Source organism: Clinocottus analis, unplaced genomic scaffold, assembly GCF_023055335.1.
Source record: "Clinocottus analis isolate CAN_PGR_092001 unplaced genomic scaffold, fCliAna1.0.p SCAF_21, whole genome shotgun sequence".
Classification (NCBI taxonomy): domain Eukaryota; kingdom Metazoa; phylum Chordata; class Actinopteri; order Perciformes; family Cottidae; genus Clinocottus; species Clinocottus analis.
In genome coordinates this window covers 4,437,656-4,450,135 of record NW_027175943.1, presented here as the reverse complement: position 1 = coordinate 4,450,135, position 12,480 = coordinate 4,437,656, and the positions used below count along the sequence as shown (strand labels likewise).

Genomic DNA, 12,480 nt, shown 5'->3' with positions numbered 1-12,480 from the left:
TTTTTTTGACAAAACCACATTCCCGGAGTCAGTCATTTTTTATTCTCCTCGCCGAATGTTTTTCCACTACAACATAACCATATAAAGATGAAATTCCTCAGATGATATCTTTAAATAGAAGCAACATTTTGGACCGGTTTTGCCCATCATCGGTGCAAGTTGCCAAGTAATCAAGTCCAGATCTCTGAAGCTGGAGTTGTGCTCCTTCTGTCGGGGTGTCGTGGCGCTCTCTGAGCACACTGAGGCTACAGAAACCACAGGAACGGTGATTAGTGGACTTGAGCTGCTTGAGCTTTCTCATACAGATTCGTGATGCTGCAGGAGATTGTTGATGCTGAAATAAATAAATAAATAAAAAAACACGGACGACGGTTGAGGCATCGCTCGGAAACTTTCCCCCTTTTCAGTGATGTTAAACAAGAAATATGTGCAAACCTCCTCGCTGAGATCAATGTTCTCGGTAATGAAGTGAACTTAAAGGAGCGCGACAGAGATTTTATGTTTCACTTCCACAAAGTTGTGAGACTTGCGTGCAAAAAAAATCGAAGCAGCACAGGCTGAAATATAAGTAACGAGTATGGCTCAGGCTCCAGAACACTGGATCCTACACTTCCCATAATGCAACACAGTCTTTCGTTAGACACTCCTCACCTGCGTCCGTCAAACTGTATGCCTCTGTTATAAACTAGTAACCTTCAAGCCCGAGCAGAGAGCACCCTGATGACATCACTCGGTGATTTTCCCCTCCAGAGCCACAGAAGACATCACGGTAAACAGAACTTCCTGTCTAAAAATGAGTGAGAGTGCCACTTTGAACACATTTACTTTGATACATTAGTATTTCCTGCTTGAGCTCGCAAAGTCATTTCCTGTCCAAAAACTCGCCATAATGATCTTTCATCACACAAGAAAAGGAGACAGAACATTCAAAGGAATCCTTCACCCACGCGAGGATGCATGAATCAGACTTTCGCTGCTTGTTTGCCAACTGTCAAGCAGATCAAACAAACTGGTACGCTTGACTGAATTACCTTGGATACTTTCATTATGGACGCCTTAATACCTTTTGATGTTTGTTTCTTTATCACCAACTGGAACACATCCATCTCTCTCTCTCTTTCTCAGCCACATACTCGCACACAGAGCGGCTGCACAGGTGGAGGAGCTCTCGGCTGCCCCAAAAGTAAGATTCAAAACATTCTCCGCCCATTGATTGACATCTCAAAAACAGAAAAATGCTGAAACCTTCAGCCAGATTTCTCAAGGCATCATCAAAAAACACATTCTACCTGTAATTCTGCCGTTTATTTTTAAATCTGGAGATCCTCTCTGGGTGTAAGCAAAACATGTCCGCACATGTTCCCCTTTCTAATGATCCCGCTTCCGACACAGCCAATATTGATAGCAGCGAAAAGGATGTGAAAGGAACTTCAAACACTGACCTGATATGAAGGATCCGGGCGACATGTGGCCGTAGTTGGCACCTCCCATGAGTAGGGCGCTTGGGGGCGCCGGGGTGAAGGGGGCTCCGTAGTTGTGAGGGGTGGCGTAGGGTCCTGAAGGGATGGGCTGCAGAGAGGAAGTATTTTTTTATGTGAATGCATGACATGATTTATGACATTAATAGGAAGACAACCCACTTTTTCAATTATGCAAGCTAACAAAAAGAAATCTGCCGACTAAACAGTTGTGGAAAAATCCACAGGTGGTTGACAAGATAATGGGCTCTGTGTTTTCATTGGCCGTCCTCCATCTTTTATTTTTCGAGTGAATGCAGGCAGCTCGAGCAGGTTTCGTCTTGTGACTGAGGTCGTGAGGGCTTTCTGTGAGTGTCTAAGAGCGTGTGTGTGTGTTTAAAAAGCAGGCTTCTGACCGGGGGGGTGTGCGTCTCAGTGCCCTTGCTCGCCAGTCGGCTGAGGATGCTCCTCTCGGACATTTGCAGGCGGGCGGCGATGGGCGGGACTCTGCACAGCGTGGCCGGTAGCCGGGTCACGTCAGCCTTCATGTCACACAGCAGCTCCTCCAGCTGGTTCAACACTGCAACGACAGCCAACAACGTCAACGACCCCATCCATCATTTCACGTGTTTGCTTCGACTTCCTGCTTCTTTTGAACCTCCTATTAATCATGCTCTAATATATGAGGATACTTTACTCAGTTGCTCCGGTATCTACATTGGAAAACCTCCAACTAACTCAAGCAGCCGTTGAGGAGATTGACCACTTCTTCTCCCACTACTTCTCGCATTCCTGTAAAAGTCTCACCGTCGCAGAGTTTTGTGGATTTCCATTTCCAAAATAGCCAATTTCTCCTTCTATTTTTACAAGAGGTTTCACTCTGTCATCACGTCCCCGCGTGTAATTAATCACTGATTAGAGAGCAGCACAGTCGCTTCGCAATATGATGAATCCGCTTTACGAGCGTTCACCAAGTTCAACACCGTTACGTGCAGAGAGACAAACTACAACAGCGGAGCGCTGAACATGATCTCCTTTCGACAGCACAATATAAACATGGACAGACTTGCCAGCGAGGAAATGTTTGGAGCTATCACTTAACAGCGTGTAAGCTTATCTGCTCGGCTTTACTAAAGTCAGCTCCGGGCAGAGTGATATGGTCTCTGCAGGAAGGAAGACCGATTGCACAACAGCGCTGCAAGATGTGTATCTCTCCTTTATTCAACGGCTGTGATTATCTGTTATCTGCCTGTCTCTGCCAAACCGTGTTTGTTTTTAATGACCTGTATTAGATAGATACACAAAAAGCTGTGGAACTCAAATGATTGGCATGGTGCCGCCGTGCCTGACCTTTGTGCAGGACAGCGTTGGCTGGCTTGTTGCCCGCCAGCGACTCCTTGCTGAGGTGCTGGTGCGACTCCGCGAGGCACTCCACCTCTGTGAAGCGTGCGTTGAGCGCCATGGCCGGGTGGCTGGGGTCCTGGGTCATGTTCAGGTAGGCGGCCCGTCGCAGCTGCTCCTCTATCACCAGCGCCTGCTCCAACAGCTGAAGGTGCAAGAGGTCAAATACTCAAGTGGCAAGTGTTGTGTTTGTAGGCATATAAAGGAAATGAAGCTTCGTATTCAGTCACGGGAGTTTGTTTGGTGAAGACATGGTTCGTTGAAGTTTGTTGCACAACCAGTCGCAGCTAGAAATGTTCAAAGAGCACATTACGGTGAGGCTTGTATTTTTTTTTAAAAACTCAAATAATTTAACGAGGGCGATGACGAGAAAAGAAAAAGAGTCCGAGATGCAGCAAATGAGGATGTTGAGGGCAGGATCTGAAACATGTGAGCTGCTTGAAAACAGGATGAGAGCTCTTCCAGAAAATGCCGTGGTCAGCAGTACCGCGGAGCCAATATGTGGGTGTAGGGGCATCTGTCATCCGACCATCAAACGAGTCAGGTGATTGAAGACGCTGCGAAATGTTACTGAAATAGTTTGTGTGCGTGTAAGTAGGGCTGGCACCGAAAACCCTCCTATCCACGAGGGCCTGTCGCGGATTTGCCTCCTTCTTCACTGACAACATTCTGCAATTCGGACAAGCAGTGCCTCCATATCCCGTACAAGATATGTGTTTTCCATGTGTCCACTTAAAGTCAATTAAAATACCATAACAAAGCTTTATCTGGTCAACCATAAAAACCTGGAGGCCATTATACAACATCTGAAATCCTCGTCCTTCTGCCTTCATATTCTGCCAGCAGGCTTTTAAAAAATGTTTTAAATTGCCTCAGATCTTTTACAAACTGTAAACATGTATCTTCTCTCAGGTGTCTTCCCACGAGCCCTGAAAACAACAGTCAGCTATCCAAAAATTGAAATCTCGACACGTCCTATATGAATAATTAAAAGCTTGCATAAAATCTTGCGTTTTTAAGTAAAAATCATTTTAAAAAAGGCTGTTTACTTCTTGGCACTTCACAACTGTTTTGATGTCTTCCAGTCAGGGTTTTGACCGCACCGCAGCACCGAGACTGCTTTTGTTAAGATCCAAAGTAACATCCACTTAAATACAGACAATGGCAGAGTTTCAGCCGTAGTCTTACCGGACCTCAGTGCTGCATTTGACACAGTCAACCACAACACATTACTAGACTGACTGGAAAACTGTGTGAGGCCTCCTGGAACAGTACCAAGCTGGTTTGAATCACGCAGTTTGAAGAACAGGGACTACTTTGTGCCTATAGGTAACTACGCGTCTGAGTGGACGCATTTGACACGTGGAGTTCCTCAAGGCTCCATTCTGGGGCCTCTTCTGTTGAACATCTACATGATTTTACTGGTTCAGATTATAGAAAACAACAAAGTTGATTACCATAAATTGTGTAGACGACACACACATTTACTTAACCATATAACTGGGGGGGCTATGGTTCAATATAAGCAGTGAGTAAGTGCACACATCAACGATTGGATGCTCCAAAATGCTCTTCAATTAAACAAAGACCAACCTAAAGAAGTCTGAAATCACTTACTACTCACCATATAGTGGACCTCAAAATATCCCACAATGCATCACTAAAAGTAGTCTACAACCGATGGTCACTAAACAACATGTACCATCATGCTTTGCGCTAAAGACAAAATAGCAGACAGACAAGAGGAAAGAGAGTAGCACAATTAAGACAAATACGTAAAATGGCGTAAAAATAACCACAACACCAACGGCCACAGAGTACTTTGTATATATTTATCTGGGAATTATTTCTCCTACACTGACAATGGCAGAGCAGACCGTTACTTCCATTCTTACCTTATTCTTATAACCTTCAATAAAAAGCCCAAGACATATGCGCTGCATCGCTGCTTTTCAGTAACTCAGAGCGTTTCACAAAGAGGCAACTCAACAAAATAGCTTGTGTTTTTGTTTTAAATCCCAAATATGTACGTCTGTACTTATTAAGGATTATCTACCAGCCAACGTTGATTTGCCAAGTCCTAATTACAGGTCAGCAATAATCAGCGCAGGGAGCATCAGAGCTCCCTGGATGGTGAGTAAAGAGTTGTGATTGAGTGAATAATCTCAGACACAGCCATGGACTCAGACCTGCATTTCAACAGCCACATTAAGAGGAGTACTACGTCAGTCGACTATCACCTTAAGAATATATCATTAAAGCACTTATGTCTCAGCGGGATTTGGAAAAACTTGTCCGTGCGTTTATCTGCAGCAGACTGGACTACTGTAACAGCGTCTTTATAGGTCTCACAAAAAAAGTGATAAGCCAGATGCAGCTGATTCAGGACGCTGCTGCACGAGTCCAGGAAAGTGGATCACATCGCACCAGTTCTGAAGTCTTTTCACTGGCTTGGTCTGCCAAAGAATTTACTTTAAAAGAAATACTGCAGTTGGGTTGTTAAGTACTGACTGGTTTCCGCCACACAAAAAAAACAACATTTCTGATCTTCTCCATTATGAATCCATTATGGACGGGTCAGCATTCTGTCCCCAGTACTCTGACTTCTCCTTGCTTGTATAATGAAAGCTGAATATGTTTCTTTCACCATCTGTCTTTTAATAAATCAAATAATTCTTCAGTTCCTACACTGTGGCTTTATTATTCTGTTTTAGCTTGTTTTTAATCATTTACTCTCTTGGCTCTTTTATGATTTTTGTTGCGTTTCCCTCGTTTTTTATATTGATTCTACAGCACTTTAAATTGCCTTGTTGCTGGAATGCGGTACATAAGTAAACGTGCCGTGCTTTGCCTTGTCGAGTGCGTATCCACAGTCAAAGTGAAGCAATGTCTCGTCTTACCTTGAAGCGTCGAGCCAGGAACTTGTTCTTCATCTCCAGGAAGTTGCCTTTATTCGCCTGCGATTTGAAAGGCTCATTGACGATGGCGAACTGGGGGTCGTTCTGGATGTCCTGCCACCGGGCGTAGCCGTGACTGGCACAGGGGTCAAGGGTCACGTAACACTTTGAGCAAGAGACGGCGTGAAGCAGTGCTGCGTTTGGCAAAGCTGCCGCGCCGCTGAACAGGGACGTTTTTTAAACTACTTCTGCAATGGAAAAGTTAGGATGCACACCAATTACTTGCTTCCTTACAGAGAGTTAGTTGAGAAGATCGTCTCTAATGACTCTGGCGCTGTAGCCGGGAGACGAGAGGCAGAAAGAACAACGAGGAAACAGCAAGCCGGGCTGGCCAAAATTTACATTTTTTCAGTTTTTGTATGGATTCATTCGTGACCTTTTGGCTCTATCTTCATACTGAAGATCACTCATGAGAACTCATTTGCTTAATGCGTTCACAAACAGAAATATAAAGACGACAGTAATAATTCTTGGTGGGCTATTTTGAACCAGCCAGGCTCGCCGTTTGCCCCTGACTCCCGTTTTTATGCCAAGTGAAGCAAAAACACATGAGACTGGGACCAATCTGACCCTTGGAAAGAAAACAAATGTCGAGCCAAAAGTTTGAGCTATTCCTGAAAGCTGAACATTGAATCTTCGAGGGTGATTAACTCGATTTTTTTTTAATCTTCTTTAAAATGCAAAATCGCAGTTATTTCACCGCGCAAAAAAAAGGGTTTCAGGCAGAGTCTGAAACAAAGCGTCTCACTCCTTTTATTTCAGGCCAACTACGGCTCTCGTTACAGAATAATGCACGGCCCTGATTACCATAATAGCGGGAACAACATGAACTAAATGACCCGCTCGCTTCCAGCAGATACAGTTTGCTGTTTACTGAGCTCTGGCTGGCTTGTTGACTTATTACGCAGGGCTTCTGCCGGCTTACAGAAAAATAAACACACAGCGGGGTCACCGCTCGGGCAACCGCCGTCAAGGATACATCACGATTCCCGCCAGCAGCCAGAAGTCGTGTCGGCGGTGCCAGATCTCGTTCATCTTCCCCGAAGAGATGGCAGCCCGCTCCTCATTCTGCCAGAGAGTGTGCAGCTCTGCAGGGTGAAGCCCACACAATATAAACATGAGGCCGGTCTCAAAGAAAAGTGCTCGGCGAGTCGAAACCCGGCTGCAGGTGTTTTCCACGGGACAAAAGAGCTTTTCTGATAAAAAGGCGGCGATCCTTTTGGCTTTCGTGCAGAAGAAGCTCTGGGAGAGCATGGGGAATGTTTGTTTTGGTTGTTTTAGTTGTGCGTTTTGTGCGTTTTTAGACTGCTTCGTCACTCGTTTGGACATGTTAATAAGTTCTTTTCACCTTTACGCCCCTCGTCTTTCTGGGATTCAATGGGATCTCAAATTAAGCATCCAGGCCCAACGCCCCTCACAGATCACTTGCACCTGAACAATGTGCGAAAAAAGTCTTAAAAAAATAAAGTCTCTGAAAGCTCTAAAACAATATATAGAAGTGCAAAAGGAAAAAAGGGCATTTTGTGGGATCCATACATTTTTTTATCCTTTCAGAAGAACGCGTTCCTGAGAACGATCATTTTGAAGAGTTATCCTGCTGATAATCACCAAATACAACGCCCTTTAATGAATGTTGAAGAAGTAACGTCCACGGTTAAAGTAGGACGAAGAGATGAAGTCCAGTGCCATAAAGAGCCTGACATAGAATCATAAGATGCATTACTTGTTTGTAAGCTACCACATAGAGCATCAGTTGACTCTGAGAAGCGGGACTGACCGGTGAAGCCTCCATCTGCGATGTTGAACATGAAGCGAGGTCGCTCCATGGGGGGCCTCAGGTTGGGCTTGGGCGCGTCCTCCTTGGCCACTCGGACTTCTCTCCCAGCATCCTTTTCACCCTTGACCTCCTCTGTTGTCGAGAAAGACGACAGAGTTATCATTTAGCAAATACGCTGGTGTATTTATGGCGGCACACTCGGAGTGGAGCGTACCTTTCTTCACGTCAGACGCCTCGGCCTTGTCCTTGGCATTCGTCGCTTCGGTTGCTGTCGGTGTTTCTTCCCGCTTCTCCTTCTCCTTCTCCTCCCCCGCATCTGTCTTTTCTCCTTTCACAGGGAAACAAACATTACATTAGGACGTGTTTCTGTGTTTGTGCACGTCGGATTTCGTCAAACTGACTCGTCAAGTTTCGTTTCGGTGTTTTGGTTTTTACCCGCTTTCTCTTCTTTGACCTCGGCGTCTTGTTTCGTCTCCTCTTTGCTCTCCTCCTGAGCTTTTTTCTCCTCCGTCGTGGCGGCCACAGGGTCAGTTTCTCTCTTCTCCTCCTCGTTCAGGTCACTGTCCTCTTTGCCTTTGTTTCTTTGACACGGGGACACATTTTGTGGTGTGTCTTTTGTCAAAGAGGAAAGCTGTGGGAAGAAGCACAATGTGCAGTCACATTGAGTTTGTCTCTTTGTGTTGTTGTGTGGAAAAATATTGAAATGTCAACTTTTAATCAGCTTTTACAGAACTTTTTATTCTGATTCTAAAGTTTATAGTAGTTTATATAATGGCAGTATAATAGTTTATTAAACAGGCCCCATCAGGGCGTTTGTATGTTGTAGCCTTTTTGCTAATCATTTCATATACTCAACATTTTCCAGAGCATGCTGCGGTTTCTTAATGATGTGAAAATGCCGCGATGATTCCACTGAAAGCATAAATTACTCGAAGTCTGCGCCCTTTGCTGCGTAATAAAAATGGACATTTTGATTTTCAAGCTGTATGAAATTGAACAGAAACCGGTGGAGTGGAAGGAAGAAAAGAACATAGGGAGAAGAAAAAAAATCAAATCACGCACTGGAAAAAATGTGGAAAGACATGAAAAAAGTCTACGGGATTTGTTTCAAAACCCATGCAAAGTATTGGTAACACCAGAATATGACTTTAAAGAGGGAGGCATGAAGCTCTGTTTGAAAGGATACTCCATGTCTTACGTAAGAAGCAAAAAAATAAAAAAAATCTGTATGAAAATGTGGAGCAATGATTTGGCTGATGACGACCGCACTGCGAGCGCAGAGTGTACATGTGTTCGCTGGCAGCGTCCCACCTCTTCAGGGTCTGCCGTCCTGTCGCTGTCCACCTCTTTCCCCTCATCCTTCTCTTTCTCCTTCACTCTCTCTCTCTCAGCCTGGGCCTCACTCTCCTCTTTGTCCTCCTCCTTCTCTCCCTCCTTTCCGTTCTTCTCCGGCTTGTCTGATGGAGCGGGGGTCGCTGCACACAAACACATAGCACAACTCCAACTGTGTCTGCTGCTGCTGCTGCTGCTGCTGCTGCTGCTGCTGCCCTTTACACGGAGCGCCCCCTGCTGGCACGGGTTTAAACGTGACCGCGTGTGTTCAGGTTACCTGGCTTGGAGGTGCAAGGTGTGTTGTTGTAGCTGGCCTCGGAGGTGGGCGTGGTGGTCTTCACGGCGGGCGACGAGGCCCTGGAGGAGGAGGACTTGTCGACGATGACCTCGGGCTTGAGCTCCGGAAGACTCCACCGCCCGTTGATGTGCTCAAACTCCTGGATCTGGAGGGAGAAAGAACGCTCGGCGAAATAAAACGCTTGGCACGCGCTCGCTTTACCTAATACCACCTTATTTAAACTCACCACCCACACGCCCTGCTCGCCTGGCAGTGTGTCATACATCCCCCCTGGCATAGATAGCACATCAGGATGTCAGCACGTTTAAACATGTGGGGCTGAAAACTGGATTTAAGACGTTTGGATAAATCCATGTCTGGCAAACTGAAAGTAGCAAGGTAATCAGGACACATTTCAAGATGAAATGCTGGATTCCTTCACTGGAAAAAGACCTCTGGTTGTATTTACCTTAATACCTAAAGAGCATATTGTCTTGCAGTGTGTTGAGTTACATACATTTGAGTAACTTTGTATGGGGCTGTAGATACTCTGCTGTTAAAGTTAACAGTTTAAAAGCAAACCCAGTTTTTGGTAATATTTGTAGTCGGCATTGTTTCGGCTATTTGAACCATCGTTTCGGCTATTTGAACCATTGTTTCGGCTATTTGAACCATTGTTTCGGCTATTTGAACCATTGTTTCAGCTATTTAATGCTTTTACATCTCATAATCATCCCTCAATATAACAATACTGCACTGTATTCTAATTGACTACCTACACATGAAGTATTCACAGGAAATTATACATGTATGTGTTCGATTCTTCGTTATGTTGACTCTCTGAACATCACATCTACTTATAGGCGGGTTTTTTTTTATTGTGAAGTAATCACAGAAAATGCAATTTTCTAAACCGTACTTATGTTACCGCTGTAACGTCAGGGTGTCAACAAACATCAGCCGGGACTGACATCTGGAGGATGACAGCTTTAAAGTGTCACAGTTTGCTCCTTTCCGCCCCCTTTTGTCTGGACTCATTAAGGCGAACAGCGTTGCTCTGACCTTCTTCTTGACCAGGGACATGACGCCGATGCGCGTGAGCACCGGCTGTCGGCACAGGCCCTCCCTCGGCACGCCGTCCGCGAACGTCTCGGCTCCGTCGGCCACCGGCTCGCACAGGTGACGCATGAAGAGAGACACGTACGCTCTGGCGAAGAAGAGGAAGGAGAAGAGGCAGGGCGTGCGGTTGAGGGACGGGCGGAAACGGATAAAGACGACATCGGGAATTCAAGCAATATGTGTTCTTTCCTCACTTGAACTCTTTCTCCGACTTGCCCCTGAGGTCTCGCACCAGCCACTGAGAGGAGAAGGCGTCCTGGGACGGCATCCCCCAGCGCATCACTGCGTTCAGGAAAGCCTTCCTCTGGCGTGTGTTGAAGCCCAGCACCTAGCGAGATCACAGGACGTTTTTCCTGAGCAGTGCAAATGAGTGTCGGCCTTTTTAAAAAACAAAATGTGTTGATTATTCTTCTGGAGGATGAGGGGAAAAAACGTAATTTGCCCGCAGAAATCCGTGTGTTTCTCCAACTTCCCCAGGATGACTGCCTAATAACGCTTTTGACTGCCTAATAACGCTCAAATAAACTTTGAGTCCTCGCTGGAACAATGCGGGCCGTTATAAAGCACGTCCCTTATTATCAGGATGATGAATGAGCTTGGAAGGTACAGAGTTGCTGGAGATGTGGTTGCCTCGCTGCCGTCTCCAATTTGACATTGTTAGAACAATATCTACGAGCGCAAGTTCAGTTTAAAACGAAGCTGACAGATTCCAGTAATGTCGCAACACGAAACACACAAAATGAACGCCGGATCGGTTCCAGAGAGTTGTACAAACCTCGAGGTTGCCTCCCACTCGGGCCAGAAGCGGAGGCAGAGGTTTGTCCTTCTCATTCCTCAACTGCCGACGGGAATGCCTTCGACCTGCAGGTAACGGGGGAACGGACACGATGGTGAAAACATATCGCATATCATACAAGCTGGGAGGGGGAAGGAGGAGGGGGGAGGTTATGTGGTGTTTTCTTCACATTTTAAAGTGAGTATTTTGTCAGTACATCAAACCCAAAATTGAGAAACTTCTAAAAACGGCTCTGAGCGATTTCCTCTCACTGTCTGAAGTTCAGGGGGAGGAGGAGGGGGGGTTGGCGGTTTGTATTTTTGGCAATATGTTGCATCCGACCCTGCCAGGCAACTGTTACAACTAAATCAATTTCAATTTGTAATAATTCAACACAGACCTCAGTCTGTCTGTGTGTGTGTGTGTGTGTGTGTGAGTATATGTGTGTGTGTTCAACTTCAAACAGGCAGCTGTCATTGTTCACGAGTTCCTTAATTCGATCTCTCCTTACCTTCTGGCCGATCGTCAAAGTCCTCGTCCTCCTCCTCGGAGCCCACTGAATACTCGGACTGGTTATCTGAAATGTCAGCATGCCACTCTGAAACAGCACACGGTGGTCCGTCAATAGGCCAGGCCCATTCACCTCCACTGTGCAAGTCAGAACTCAAACAGACGACTCATTATGTCATGCACATCTCCTCTTACTTGAGCTTTTTCTACAGGTCCACACAGCACCGGGTCCAAACCCCCCCCGGGCCTCCCTTACCTTGGTCTTCCTGCGCGGCGTCGTTGTAGTTGACAGGCTTGCGGTTCCTCTTGCCTTTGCCCAGTTTGCTGGCCAGGTCCTCTTGCTGCTGCTCGTAGTGGTGCCGCAACAGCTTCTCCCAGTAGTCCGGATCCACGTTCTCCTCCTGCTTGATGATCTCCCGCTCGACCTCCTCGATCTGGAGCGTCGGAAAACACAAAAAAAAAAGGTGCATTTACCGACTCGCGCGGAGTCCACAGAGGTCACGGAGCACCGACAGCAACAGGCCGAGTTGCTCAAAAGCTCCGACGGCAGTCGACTTCACGACCTTGGATGATTTTTCGGGACTTTTTAAATGCGGCTGAAGTGAATTAGCGTCACAATTTCCCAAAACCCAAGATGACATCTTCAAACAAACACTCCGAAAGTATTCCGTTCAGTATCACATAAGACTAAAAAAGAGCAGGAAATCATCGTTTAAAAAACGCAAACGAGTACATTATTGGCATTTCTGTTTCAGAACTATCGTACGCAAATAATCGATTATCAAAATAGATTTCTTTCAATCATTTTCTGTCAGTTGATTCATGAAATAATCCCCAGGAAATCTGTGTGAGGACAGAGTTGCTATGGATAGTAA

The 12,480-nt window shown here is 45.8% G+C and overlaps 1 protein-coding gene across 4 annotated transcripts in view; it reads right to left on the bottom strand.

Annotated features, from left to right (window-relative positions):
* The window catches only part of chd3 (chromodomain helicase DNA binding protein 3), a 38,070-nt gene that overhangs the window by 10,348 nt on the left and 15,242 nt on the right, over nt 1-12,480 (bottom strand). For 3 of the 4 annotated variants that reach the window (XM_068587647.1, XM_068587648.1, XM_068587650.1), the window contains exons 25-39: nt 11,862-12,039; nt 11,607-11,693; nt 11,096-11,181; nt 10,515-10,648; nt 10,264-10,408; nt 9,202-9,367; nt 8,904-9,067; nt 8,028-8,223; nt 7,807-7,920; nt 7,593-7,724; nt 6,795-6,903; nt 5,759-5,891; nt 2,808-3,003; nt 1,874-2,037; nt 1,443-1,569 (exon numbers count right to left, since the gene is read on the bottom strand). In XM_068587647.1, the coding sequence (XP_068443748.1) occupies nt 1,443-1,569; nt 1,874-2,037; nt 2,808-3,003; nt 5,759-5,891; nt 6,795-6,903; nt 7,593-7,724; nt 7,807-7,920; nt 8,028-8,223; nt 8,904-9,067; nt 9,202-9,367; nt 10,264-10,408; nt 10,515-10,648; nt 11,096-11,181; nt 11,607-11,693; nt 11,862-12,039 (2,131 nt within the window). The remainder of the gene's footprint in view (nt 1-1,442; nt 1,570-1,873; nt 2,038-2,807; nt 3,004-5,758; nt 5,892-6,794; nt 6,904-7,592; nt 7,725-7,806; nt 7,921-8,027; nt 8,224-8,903; nt 9,068-9,201; nt 9,368-10,263; nt 10,409-10,514; nt 10,649-11,095; nt 11,182-11,606; nt 11,694-11,861; nt 12,040-12,480) is intronic. The other variant, XM_068587649.1, reaches the window with a different exon arrangement.